The 14,280-nt window shown below is 41.7% G+C and overlaps 1 protein-coding gene across 1 annotated transcript; it reads left to right on the top strand.

Annotated features, from left to right (window-relative positions):
- The first annotated feature begins 604 nt into the window (after nucleotides 1-604).
- Nucleotides 605-4,308, top strand: CUNH20orf85 (chromosome unknown C20orf85 homolog). The gene is made up of 4 exons (XM_041478548.1): nucleotides 605-719; nucleotides 1,270-1,351; nucleotides 2,071-2,169; nucleotides 3,979-4,308. Exons 1-4 carry the CDS (start codon nucleotides 682-684, stop codon nucleotides 4,108-4,110), a joined length of 351 nt encoding a protein of 116 aa, XP_041334482.1. The 5' UTR covers nucleotides 605-681; the 3' UTR covers nucleotides 4,111-4,308.
- Nucleotides 4,309-14,280: the final 9,972 nt, after the last annotated feature.

The raw sequence follows: 14,280 nt of genomic DNA, 5'->3' as shown, positions 1-14,280 counted from the left end.
GGACAGCAGGTTAAAAAGAAGCTTTTCACAACCTTAACCCAAATGTGTTTTCCTTCATTTAAAGGCATACAAAAAAAAAAACTACCTAGCACTTCACCCAGCCTCCTGAGGGGCCTCAAGAAAGCAGGGAGTGAGAATGTTTTGCTTGTTTTTCCCCTGAGAAATGGCTGTGGTGCCACCTAAGAGCTTCCAAAAGACAAGAGAAGGCAATCCTGCCCCTCAAACACTACATAAGCACATTCCGACATTAATTTATTATATGCGTTATGGCACGCCCCCTCATTACCTGGGGCCCGCCCCTCCGCCATCTTGTGCCGCCCACACGAGTTCCCGCCCTTTCCGTCCGCCTTGTGCCCGCCCACCGGGGCTCCCCCCGCCGCCATCTTGTGCCCGCCTGAGGGGCCTCGACAAAGCAGCGAGCGGGAATCATTTTGCTTTTTCCCCCTGAGACATGGCTGTAGTGCCACCGGAGAGCTCCCAAAGGACGAGAGAAGGGGATCCTTCCCCTCGGGGAGTGTGAGGGCACTTCCCAACATTCCATTGAAGACGCTCCCGCCCCTCCCGCCATCTTGTGCCCGCCCACATGAGTTCCCGCCCCTGCCGCCGCCGTTGCCCCGCAACGCCCGAGGGGCCGCGGCGGATCGCGGGTCCCTCAGGCGGGGCTGAGGCGGCGCGGCCCCGATGGAGCCCACCAACTTCATAGCGAAGGACAACAACTGGTAACAGCCCGCCCGGCCCCGGCAGTACCGCTGCTCTGCTGCTGCCGCCGTCCACCTTGCCCTCCCGGCCCGCAGCTCCGCGCTGAGAGAGTTCTCGTGTGTTTAAAGAGCTGTGCGCTGGGTGAAGCGTGCCTTGGCATCAAAGTCAAAATAAAAAAGGGATTTAGAGCTGGCTCCAGTGCACCCCTCCGGCTGTGGGGTCGGGGCATCTCGTCAGTCAATGCAGTAAATGAGAAAGTATATTGAAAGCATCATTGGTGCTTATTTTTCAACCTCCTCTGCTTCTTAACATAACTTAAAAGCAGTGCAGTGTTCCCGTGCAGTGTTCACTGTTTCACATGCAATGTTTCAAACCTCTGGAAGGTATTTTCCCATTAGCTCTGAGTCAAGATAATGATAATTTGTATATGAACGCGCTGCTTTGAGATGGAAGTTTAAAGATTCCAGCTAAAGTGCTGTGCTTTGTGACATCAGTAGTTGGCTTGGTGTGTTGCGGATTTTTTTTATTCAAGTTTTCAAAGTAATCTTAAATATTTTGTGTTGGTTGCAGGAAAAATCGTATTGAAAACGAAAGAGATGCTGCAAAAAGATGGGCTGAGAAATGGGGATTTTTGAAAACGCCTCTTGAAGAGGTAAAATTGAACGGCATGTAATATGGCTTATAAGATAAGCAACACATGAAATCTACTTGGGCACAAATTTATCTGGACACAAAATTATGAGAGCACAGAAGAAGTGTACTGAGTATGCTTTACTATGCTGGCATCCAAGGTAGCAACTGCACTACTTTTGAAATGGTTCAAATATTCCGTTTTTCTTTTGAATAAAATACATCAAGTGGTAATTTATATGCTGTGCATATTCTGATATATTTCTCTTGAGAAGCATGACTCCTAATAGTGCTAACAAGTACTAGATGCACACTGACAGGAAAATATTTCCCCTTTGTCTCTCCATATGGTATTTTAAAAATCTAGGGGAAAAGGTTCCAGCTAATTAAATTGTCAGTGGGGGAATCTACAACAAATGAAAATATTTGGAGTGATGTCTCTTCTCAGTGATGTTTAGATACTAGAATACAGTAGCACATGATGTTACATTTGGAATCACAGTATTTCATTGCTAAAGAACAGGATTGATGCAGCCCTACATATTTATAAATGTAGTTTGTGTGTCTTCTGAAACAAAAAAAAGTCCAGTAATTTCCAAAGCACTGAAATAAGTAATCCTGCTTGAGGTGGAAAGAACAGGAATTTCATATGCAACAATGAGGGGAATGGTGTGGATTTCACATATTATAGTATATTTCCAAAAATAAAGGCTGCAGTTTTTAAATATGTTTTGTTTTTAGCTGCTTGGAGATGAAAAGAAAGAAGCTGCAAAGCCCAAGCTACAGCTTCCAGATCACCTGCAGGTTCGACCTGTGACACCTGTGGAAAAATACATTAAGGTTAGAAAATTAGATTTTAAAATTGCAATACAACAACATCTGTTTTAAGAAACCACACAAGCTCTGAAAACCAGTGTTCTTATAGAGGGGGGTCTTTAACTAAAGGTCAAAGTAAACTGCATTTGCAAGCCAGACTATGCTTTAAAAGCATTTGTTTAAGACAAGGAATTGCCCTTTGGGTATGGTTGCAATTTTTCTACCTTTATTTAAGAGTCTGCTTTTTGTCAGAGGCAATACCACTGTCCTCTTCTGTAGCACATATTAATAAGAAGCCAGTTCTAATAAGCCAAGTCATAATTATTTTGTTTTCTATGATTTATATGTATATTCAGAGTCTTAAAGCTGTCAAACAGCTGGAGAGTAGAATGTGACCTGGTGGTTTAATTTATAAATACAGTGTGCCAGGATCACCAATGAACAGGGTGAGTCCACAGGCAGCTAAAGCAGTGACATTGGGAGAGGAACTTACAAAAGGGGAAGCAGAATATGCTAATGAAAAGGAAGGTTAGTCCACTTAGAGAAGATTAGGGAAATAAAGGAGATTGGAAGTTCTTACTTGCTGAACTAGCTTTCTTTCAAAGGATTCCAAGGGTGGGGAGATAAGGTATGGAAGTAGTAAAAGCTTTTACTGAGATTAAATTCAAATAAAAATTAAGAGCTAGTGCTGAGTGTGGGAAAGCAATGAAATGGCACAATTTCTACCATTACTGCTACTTGTTCTTCAGTTTTGTCCCAAGGCTCCAGTCTCAGCCCAGCTGCAGTTTCAGTGGAGTCCCAGCCCCGTGAGGGTGTTGGTGCATTAACAAATCCTGCAGTTATCAGCGCCTGGTGCACGCTGGAACAGAGTTTCCATTTCACCTCAGAGCAGGGAGGAAGAGAAGGCTTGGCTGTGATTTAGGTCACCCTTTACATATTCAGAGTGAAGTTTCATACATCCTTTTCAGAACTGCCTTTCTGCACATTTACCTTGTGGTAACAGTCAAATCTGTTCTCTCTAGGTTAGACTAATAAAAGCTCCTGCACAGTCCCCTCCCCCAGACCGAAAGTGGGACATGATTTCCTTCATTATCCTGCTCAGTGGGTGGCACTTTTGGCCATAAAAATTATCTTTTCTGAGGAACTGCTCCACCTAAATATCATAAACATTTTCTAATCTTGGCCAAAGAACAAAGTGAAGCAACTCTGGCAAGAGAACTGAAACATTGTTCTCTTGCTGTGTATTTCTCTGCTAAGTCCCCAGATGCTGAAATGATAGAACGTGCCCAATTGAGATGATTCAGCCAAAGTAAGCACAGCAGTCACTGAACAGAGTCTGTTGGCTTTTGTTTTGTTTCCTTTTTAGCTAGATTAGTTGCAGATTAACTTGGTAACCCATCTTTTAAAGTAGTAGGAAGGTAGAATGAATAAGTAGTTCTTGATATAAAAGCCATCTTGGTCAGTAACATCTTTGGCATTTGGATTTAAAATTATTATTCCATAGCTGCAATGTTACCAAATATATTACAGCAAGGAGGAAACACTATTTCTCCTGTTTACAGAAGTTAATTAGTTTTAAAGATGATGATGATTATCTTCTGCTTGAGCTTTTTCCATACGTAATAATAATAATAAAAATTCTAATAATGTTAAGCAATTAAAGCCCTTAGTATTGAACCAAACTTGGAAAAAAAAAAATTCCAACATACACTACTAAACAATGACTTGACTGTTGTGTTAGAACACTACAGCACAAAAAACAATATTTGCATGACAGAAACTTCAACCAAAAATCTTTTCATCATTCAGCTTTGCATGTTACTTTGATTTTAGGTGCTTCCATCTCCTCCAGTACCGAAAACAACCCAGGGATTTATTGGCTGGAGATCTGGTGTTCCAGCACTGGCACTTGAACACGATTATCAAATCCAAAGCTGCAAAGGATCTGTCTGTAGTATGAAGTGACCATGTGAGCCCTCTGAGTGACATTATGAAATAAAGAGGCACAAAGATGCATCTGCATTCCTAAGGAAATATCCTGGAGTGGACTGTTGGACTGTTGAGAATTTCTGTTATTATGTAAAAATCCACAATCATTTTGGTGAAGTGTGAATATTTTCATTTTACTTCATTGAATCTATGACATCCAGGCTGCTAACTCTGCTTCAGAGCTTCTGCTTGTAACTTAGAAATAACAGTGAATAAAAATTTTTAATTTTTTTAATTTTTAAAAAATTTTTATTATCACTAATAAGTCTATAATTTAAAAATATTCACTGGAAATTGGAATGACAGTACAATATTTTATAATTGTTTCTCCATGAGAACCTCTACTCATAAAATACTCTGGGTTTGTTTTGGGTGTGCTTTGCAGATATTTTGTGCAGTTACAAACAAAAGGAAGTGAGTAGTTCCTAGTAAAGAAATAAAGTACACAATGGCCACAGTGACCCAGAGTCACTTTGAAAAATCAGTTTTGGTATCAAAGCAGAGCTTTTCCTTTAGTTGATCAGTATGCAGATGGGTTACAAGGGATTTCTATTGCTTCAGTTCTGTGTAAAGCAATGTTTGCACCAGGCAGGGAAAGATGCTCAGAGCCAGCAGTGATTGCTCTGGGAGTTACTGGGGTGGCTCCCTCAGTGCCCTGAGTTCAGTCTTGCTCTTCATTGTGCACCTGAAGGTTTGCCAGGATTCCTGGAAACCCAGGAGGAGATTCACTGAGCTGCAGCAGCTGCTTGCATGATACAGTTCTAACCAGCCAAGGTGTTCAGACCAGGAGGTTGTTTAAGCAAAAAAGAGCCTCCAGGAAATCAACACAGGCAGCTCCCTCTAACTCCTTATCACTTAGAGGGGAAAGGTTTTCCCTTTAGCCCTGCTGCAAGATCTCCTTTGTGTTCTGCAGCCATCAATATCTACTGCTTGAGTCAGCACGAAGTCCTTGGCTGCCACAGCAGTAAGGCAGCAGCCAGTGTTTGTTCTTCCCTTCTTCCCAAGAAATGATTCACAATGATCAACATCCCACCTTTTTTTTTTTTTTTTTAACATCCATTTCCAAATGCCCACAAAATAATAATATTTTACTTTTTTCCATACTCTTTACAAATAATGGAGAAATGAGTCATATCCTTTGGAAAGATTGCCCAAGAAGGAGAACGCATAGCAGAAGTAACTTCAGACACTTTACTTAAAAACCAGAATAAAGAATAACTTGGAATCAGACTCTGGAAATTGAATTTAAATTGTAGTTTAGCTACTAACCATAACCTGTGTACACTGTTCTTTGGACAACCAAGATAATTGTAAGAACAACATTTAAATTCAGTGTGCTTTCTTGTCATTGCCAGGTTTGTATCTCTTGCTTATTTTAATCATGTGGTATGTGGTTCTTCAGTTTATTTTAAGGTCACAAGATCTTATTCTTGTCTGATTTATATAAACAGGTATAATAATGATTGATATGTCATTTTAGTAGCAATTAAATTACATTAATTTAGGCCAAATAAAAGGGGAATTCCACTGGCTTTTAAAGAATTATATTAAAGAATCAAAGCACCAAATACTCAGTGGATGTTTGTATGAAGTGAAATCCAGATCCAGATGAGCCATGGTTTAATTTTGAAAACCAAAATAAATTCTTTGTCCGGCATCTGCAGTTGGACATTCCTGACTCTTATTCCAATGTTTGAAATTAACTCTGTCCTGACATTAATGTTTTATATTGTACATTCTATCATTTAAGGTACCTTTACTTCAGGAGATACTTTGATGGAGACTAAGTTGGGATGTGCAAAGAATATAATCTAAAATTTCAAGTAATTTATCATAAATCTGTCAGTTGTTATTTGTCCCATGTATTCAGGGTTTTGGTGTTATGTGAAACTATAAATCTGTTTTTTTTCCTACACTTCCAACATTTTACATGAAAAAATTTTTGTAGAAGTTGTGGATTTGCAGTTGACAAAGGACTGCCCAGTTGTCCTCCCCAGTTGTGATCCTAAAGGTCATCACAGAATTATTGTGTCACCTTGTTATGTTGGAAACCTGGCCTTTAATTAGTGGAAATTAACCTATTTATTTGAGCCAGGTTGGGTACATAAATGCCGCTGCACACTGTAAAATATCACACTTCTCCAAGGTCAGGACAGTGCCAGTAAACTCTGCATACACCAGAAAATGCTTCAAAACAAAATTAAATCACTTCAAAAGTGCAACAAAAGTATAAGCAATTTTAATTCTGTGTAAAAGTGTTAGACCTGTGTTCTATGTAAGTCAGAGCAGAACCAAAATATGAGAACAAGATGTAAGTGTATTTAGATGTCTTTGATGCTCCAACCAAAATTTCATTTGGTCTTTTGCAAACGTTCTGGTGAGCACTGGGAGCTGCAGAGCAACTCCTTGGTTGACAAAAATTTCTCAGAAAGCTGAAGCCATCTGGCCTTTAGTGTTGTTTCCAGGTAAACTTTGGTAACAGAAGAGTTTACACGAGAGCTGTGATGGCCTTTCAGAACTGCACACACAGAAATGTTACTGGATCTGATACCCAGGCACCAGAGGCAGAGGTGGAAACAGGTCACCCCACATCTGCCACCAAGGATGTGTCCCTGCAGGTGCTCTCCTGGCTGTGTGATGAAATAACAGCAAAGGCTTCAATGGCAGCTGTATTTAAGTTGAAGAACAATGAAATAAAAATTATCTTTTTCACAAGCACTCAACAAGCAACAAAATTGGGGCACAAAAACCTGGTGTTTGGCTTCACAATGTGTTCTTTTCTGTGCTGTCAGAACTGGCACAGAACTGGCACTTGCTATTTATAATTTCATTAATATAAGATACTTTACCAGGAGCTCAGAGTCAAAAGATTGGTATTTATTTAAAATGCATTTTACAGAGAATAAACATATTTTTATTAGATCATAGTTGCTGGTGATTCTAAGTAGCACTGCTGAGGTTGCAATCACCATACAAGAGCTGCTGTACATTTGGAAAGAACCAAAGTGAGAAGCAGCCACAGCCTGTGCACAGACAAGTGATCCAGTGCCTGAAAGGGTGCTTGGAGAATAAACCTGAGTGCTCTGCAGGAGACATCTCTGCAGTGACATCTGTGACATCCCAATGACACCCACTGCAGTCCTGAGCCCGAGCAACAAACTCCTGTTTCCTGCTCATCCTGTTGGCTGCTCTGTCAGCCCGAGGTAACTTCAGTTCTGAGATTGTTTCCTTGCAAACCAGAGGATGTAGATTATATTGTTATAGTTTTCAGAGAAAAAGGCTCCCCATTCACACACATAATTTTCCTCCTTTAGTGAAGGATTCTTTTTGGTTCCTTCCACACTGCACAAGGTAGCAAAGTGACAAAGGTTGATCTAAGTCACTGGCAACCAGACCAGCAACCTCTGCTTCCCTGTGAAGCCCAGCCCAGCCCCTCCTTGCTTTAGGTTCCTCAGTGTTGTGTTTTGTTCCCCTTGAAGCCAAGCTCTTGTAGCAAGACAGATAAAGCCTGCTCACAGACTATTACCTTCTTCCTGACTCCTGTGGTTTTCACATCCCATCAAATTGTCATTTAGCTGAAAGCATGTCAGACCATTTCACAGGACCATACTGGAATAAATTTAACTGTACTGGAAATTGATGCTGTTGTGCTGTGAAACTGATTGGGTTGGAAGTGAACAAAACATCGTTCCTCAATCATACATAGGAAAGACTAATGGTATTGAGACATAATTTTAAAACATAACAATTCTGTTAACCTTATGTGTCCTGCTTTAGGTGAGCTGCACTCTGAAGTTCCATATGAGATCTAGCTGAAATTTGGAAGTGATGGGTCAATATAATGTGCTTTAATTAATGGAAATTACACCTTTACACCTTATGGTTACAGGTTGTGTATGTGGCCCAAGTGATTCTGAATTTAGCCCCTTTCCTCATATTTCCTCCCTCGCTGCTTTATCTGCCTCACTAAAGAAGTGAAATAAACTTAAAATTCACTAAATATTGGAAAAAACCTGCAGACTTCAAAGCACAAAAACAGATGCAACCATGAAGAAATAAACAGAACAAAGAATCTTCACTCCCCACCAGCACCACACCTGCAGTTTGGTGGCTCCACTGACAGCAGCTTCCCTGGATGCAAAATCAGATTTGCAGGTACCAGACTGGGATTAAATGTGGATACAACTCTTATTAATTTAAGTTTTTAACAGCTCTAATAACAGCATCATTTAGAGTTCCAACACAGGGCTGTAGAAGTGGCCATTTTCTCTGCTTCCTTGAAAAAGGGCTCTTTATTCAATCCATTTTCCTGACTGCTTTCCCCAAAGATCATAAATGTGGAGAGCAGCCCTGCACCCACACGAGCCACGGCAGCCCTCGCCCCGCAGCCCCTGCACGCACATTTCTGTCTGCGGCTTTCCCAGCGATGCCTCCGGGCTGATCCGCGGTGCTCCAGCCCGACCCCAGCCCGAGGAAGCCTTCTCACTCCCCGCAGCCCCTCCTCCTCCTCCCGAAGTGAGAGACGGGCAATGCTTTTATTCCTCACCGGGGAGCAAGACGAGCCCAGCTCTGCTCGTGAATCTCTGCTCGCTGACACGCGTCAGACACAACATTCTCATCCTTAAAAGCTGGAGCAAAACAAAAACAGAGCAAGAGCCCAAAAAACCCCAGTGAGCTCCAGTCCCTGTCTGGAAAAAATAAACAGCCATTCTGCTCCTCTTGCCAGAGCCCAGCCATGTCCTTTGTTTCACGAAAGCTGTGTGATTTCTCTGCTCCCATCACGTGCATTACCGCCTCCACCTCGGCGCTGCACTGGTTAATGAACAAACCCCACATAATTACAGTCTCTCAGGAGAAGCCGAGATCCAACTGACCAGCATGTGAGGAAGGGACAAGGTTTATGGGTTCACTTGGACATGGAGATCTTCTCCCCCACCTCATTTCCTCCCTGGCTGTAGTCACAGGCCAAGTTGGGAGCTCTCTGTGGCAACAAACCAGCCCTTGCTGCTTAATGCCAAGGCCTGAGAAGTCAGGCTGGCTCTGCTGCTTCTGCACAGGACAGCAGGGTGCAGGGGCAGTGGTGCTGCTGGGTCAGAGAACTCTGCTCCAGGAGATGGGCCCTGAATATTTACAGGACAATTCACTTTAACCTACAATTGTGGGGAGTCTTGAGCCAGGTGCCAGGTAAAGGGAACACACTGCAGTGCAAACTGGACAATAATCTGGTTCCCAAAGAGCACTGCTGATGCTTTTGTTCTCCCAGAAGCTGTGTCCACAATAATTCCAATTACTTACGTGCAAATGAGAAAAGCTCTTGCTATAGATTTCACCAAACCAGGCTTCTCACTATGTTTGTTTGCCCTTCTGCTTGTTTAAAGTAGGAGTGCTGAGCAAATCAGTATTTTACTGGGATAGCCACAAGCAATGGACAGCTTGAGCCTTACTCCTTCCCCTTGGGCCAGAGCTGTTTAACTTGAGAGGGAACCACCTTCTTCATACTCAAAAAATCTCAACTAAAATGCCCTGCATGCATAGACACAGAATTCTACACTTAAATGACTCACAAAGGAGAAAGAATTGCCTAAATCTGCTTTCCATTTCCCTTTAATTTGCACTGTTGGAGTCACTGCTAATCCACCCTTACCTGCAGCAGGACCTGGCTGGTTCTGCTGGGCAGCCAGACCCTGGCACTCCCTGTGCCCCTCTCAGCTCACTGGTCCTGCTGGGGTTAACCAGCTGTTGAGGGTTTCTGGAACACACAAGACACCAAATTACATAAATACTGCAATTATTTGGAATGTGTTTTACATTCATCTCATGTGTGTGTTTGGCAGTGTTGGTGGACTTGTTCTGAAGCTGAATAAAGCACATGCAGAGTGGTCATGGATGTGTAAAAGCATCCAAATATGAGAATGGCTCTTCAAACCTAGTGAGCCAAATCTTTCCCTTTTGAAGAAGGGCTCTATAATGATAATTTAAACATTTTTACTGTGGAAAAGTAGATAAATACACAGCATTGTCTTGTAAGCCTCCTGAACAGTCCCCATAAGGGCAGATTGCAGTTTATCCCACACCTCAGGTTCCAAAATGTTGGTCTGTTCACCTGGTCTTGCCCAAACCCCATGAGACATAAAAATACAAAGTCTTACAAGACTCTAGCCCCAGTTCAGGTCTCTCACAACACTAACAAAACAAACAAGCTTCACTTTCTCTCCTGATGACTACAGCCTTCCCTGAAAAATTACAGCTTTATTATGCATAATTCAATTTCATCAACTGCTTTTCTTTATTGTCCCTCCTAATTATGCACACATATACTTGTTATTTATTGCAATACATAAATTATGCCCCAAGCATAGCACAGAAGTACACACAGACTTCTTATGCAAGAAGAATGGAAAAATCAGTTAGGCCAATCAAGGATTTATTTACTCCCCTGTCCCATTCTGGATTTGTAGGTGCTTGTACAGATTCAGAAACCACATCTGAATTCTGCCTGAATTCTCCCTTTGGTCATTGCAAGGGCATTAATTACCTGCATTCCATAATGTATCACACCAACTTTAAATTATTTTTATTTCTGAAAAACAAGGCCAGATGCACAGAAGTTTTTATGCTTTTGACAGCCTAATGATGACAACACAGTAACTCAATTTGTTGCCTGATTTTGGCTGAGAGAGGCTCAGGTCAGTGGTGTTTGATGTGCCACATGCATTACTTTTAAACTCTGGTCATCGTTCATGACTGCAGTCCAAATTCAGACTTTAAATGATACACCACAGGATCCTTGTTCTCCACAAAGCTACAGAGGGAGCTTGGGCAATGAGATCTTATCTTTAGACTTCAAAGATATTGTCTGAAATGAGTCCCTGTGGATAAACCCCTCCAGGGCAGGACTTGCTCCTCCTGAGCCCACTTTGACTGTGCTGACCACTCACCTTCCCTGCAAGAACATCTGCATACAACAAAAGCAAGCCCAAAATGTCAGGGATTTTTCCAGCACATATTGAGCCACCTATGGAATAGAATTAATCTCAAGGGTACATTCCCTCTGCAAGGTGTCAGGATAGCACAGAGTCCAGAGGCATTTGTGTCTAGTGAAGAATGTAATGCCTGCAGGTCTCCCTTCTCCCCCAGAGGAGAGAGATTTGAGAGCCCCCTGTAATGGATGTTTATTTGTCTGTGGTATTGATTTATTAATTTGTTACACACTAATCATTAATCAGCATCTGGTGCTCAGACAGTACAAGGGGTCACACAATCAGCCATGCAGCATCACCCACTGCCCTGCCAGGCCTCTCCAGAACCCACAGATGCTAAAACACCAAACCTTCATTTCATAAAGTAAATGCCAACATTGCTTTGCAATCCTTGGATGAGCCCAGCCATGGAAGCTCTCCTAACCACACCAGGGAGCACTCCTCTCATGTCCCTGAGGTCACAATTTGGCTAAACACATGCAGAACATGCTTGGCTCATTACACATGTGCATATCAAATCCACATTCAGCAGCAAGGGAACAGAAGACATTATATGGTAAAATACTGGAACTGCACTTCAAAGATCAGGATGCAATTCCACAGGCTCCCAGGGTGACTTTGGCCACAACAGTCACCTCCCCTGCTTCAGCTCCCATCTGTAAAAAGCAAAATAACCATCCCTCATTTTTACTTCATCCATCTTTGCAATTTAAACTCAGAGTTCTTTGTAGTGGTGTCTCTTTCTCAAAATACATCCAGCTCCCAGTACACAGTGTCCTCCTCAGAACAGCCTTATGAAAATGCATCCAAAAAATAAAATAAAAAACCCCATATAAAACATCCACTGATGAGATAAGACCACCAGCATAACAATGCAGTGAACAGCTGTAATCTGTGGGAGGATTATTTCTCTTTGCCATAAATGCCATCTATTTTTCAAGACAAGCTCTTCTCTTTCATAGATCAGGGAACTCAGGATCTGCAGACAACTTCCCTTCTCACCAGTATGGTTTTTAAAGGCTCACAGTAATTTGTGACATTAATTAGAAGATGTCACATCTTAATGACAAATATTAGTACTAGTCTGCTTGATTAACATAATTTATTTCTTCATTGGACATTTTATTCCAGATGAGCTGCTTTTCATCCATCCATATTTGCTGGGGGAAAAATGCATCCTGACATGCAATGTTAATGTGCCCTCTGAGCTGACCTCTTATCTCTTAACTTTTCATTCTCACCCCCCCATTCTCTGCAGTGCCTGAAATGAGCTTTAGCAGCAGCTCTTGGTCAAGGCTCTCATACATTGGACCCCTGCCAAAGCTTTTGGGGTGTTTAGCACTGACTAAAGGTCTATTCCTATGACATACACATTTAAATTTAGCACTAAACTGGTGGGGAAGAAAAGAGAAAAATATGTAAAATGCCACTTTCTGACAAGCAGAAAATTAGAATTCATTCCCCTGAGAATTAAATGGACTTTTCTGCTTCCAGTCACTAACTATGACAAGGTTAACATTTTTCAGTCTAATGACTAAGGACATTAAGTGTGCATGTGAATAAGAAATAAAATTACTGGAGGGTATTAGCTAAGTGTGTGACAACAGCCCCAGCTGACAACAGAACTCTGAGGCTGCAGATTGTAGCCAACAGATCCTTTGCTGTGGAGAACCAATGGATACCACAACATGGAGGGCATCCTTCTGTCCTTTTTACTGCAACATCAAAATCACAGCAAGATCTGGGTGAGGGAGAGCTCATCTCATCCAGCACGTTCCCAGTATCCCAGGCAAGGGCACCATGTCAATCAGAGGCCACAAACCCCTGAAGATACTCCAAAAAGAAAAAAATCCCAAGTGCATCTCTTACTTCCCCAAGGATTCTTTCACCACTCCTGATTTAATTCTGATATGACACAAGGGTTAGGGTAGGAGATTAAGTTATTATTTGTGACTTGCCTTAGCTTCTGTTCTTCCCAGTTCAGTTTCCCCTGTAGCTCCTCACTGTCTTACTCAGCTGTGGCAAATTGAAACTGTGGCTTCCAGACAATAAAGGATTTCATGGGATGAAATGCAGCAAGGAGAGCACAAAGGAAAAGAGAAGTCTCTGTTATTGATATGCCCTTAATGATAAACATTAAGATACTGGAAATTATGGACTATTGGGAATCTTTCAGGATATATGTAAAACTGGGGCACTAAAAGGTAAGACAGGAAAATTTTATTTTCAAATATCTAATTTCTTCAGTGAAAAATAAGTGTAAAAATGACATTCAGAGATATAGGTAAAGTTAGAGAAATCCCTTTTAAACAGGGACAATTAATATGGATTCTATCAGAACAATAAAAGCTGTGAGGACATTGACAGAATTCAACACAGAGCTCTCCTTTTATTGTTTCTGCCTTTGATTTGGTTTCAAAAGCTGCTTGGCCACAACTGAGAAAAATCCAAAGCTTACAATTTAGGGGATAAATGAAACATTTAAAAAAATTAAAATAGACATTAGGACTAAAAAGAAGGAAAGAAAACCAGAAGAAAACAAGCACTTTCAAAACCACAGAATCCACCTCTAGATTAGCCAGCTGGAAGGATTCACCAATTTCTCTTTGCTTTCCTGTGGCTGTCAGGGCACTCATCAGTCCAAAACAATGCATTTTTAATTTTTTTAGTCTGAAATCAGTGTGATGAACTATTAGGCAGCTCAGTTCATGTTTGCTGGAACATCAAAAGCTGGATTCTCCCCTCTTCATGTACAAACCACCAGACACATCCCAGCCTCCGAAAGGTTTGTGCTTTGCCAGAGCAGTGTCAGAGGATTCCTGCATGTTTGACACCAGTGACAAGTTCTGCACCTGCCCTCCCACAAGCTCTGATCCACATTCCACATCATTCTCACTCTGCTTTTGGTCCCTGGTCTCATTAACTCACACATTCCCTACAATGAACTGCTTGAGCCACTTACCTGCCTGCAATCCTGATAAATCCAAATCATTTTGAATGAGTTTGTTTTGTTCCTCTCCCTCCAACCTCCCCAGCCTTATTTTATGTCATCAGCATATTTCAGGCACTTTTGAAATTACATCCTGCTCGAGGTCACTGCACTCATTTTAATTCAAACCCCCCAGCACATCAGTGCTTTAACTCCCTTCTGATTTATTTATACTGT

This window comes from Pyrgilauda ruficollis, unplaced genomic scaffold, assembly GCF_017590135.1.
Source record: "Pyrgilauda ruficollis isolate IOZ18807 unplaced genomic scaffold, ASM1759013v1 scaffold45, whole genome shotgun sequence".
Lineage (NCBI taxonomy): Eukaryota > Metazoa > Chordata > Aves > Passeriformes > Passeridae > Pyrgilauda > Pyrgilauda ruficollis.
Note: the sequence above shows the minus strand (reverse complement) of the source record. Positions and strands in the feature narration are given on the sequence as shown.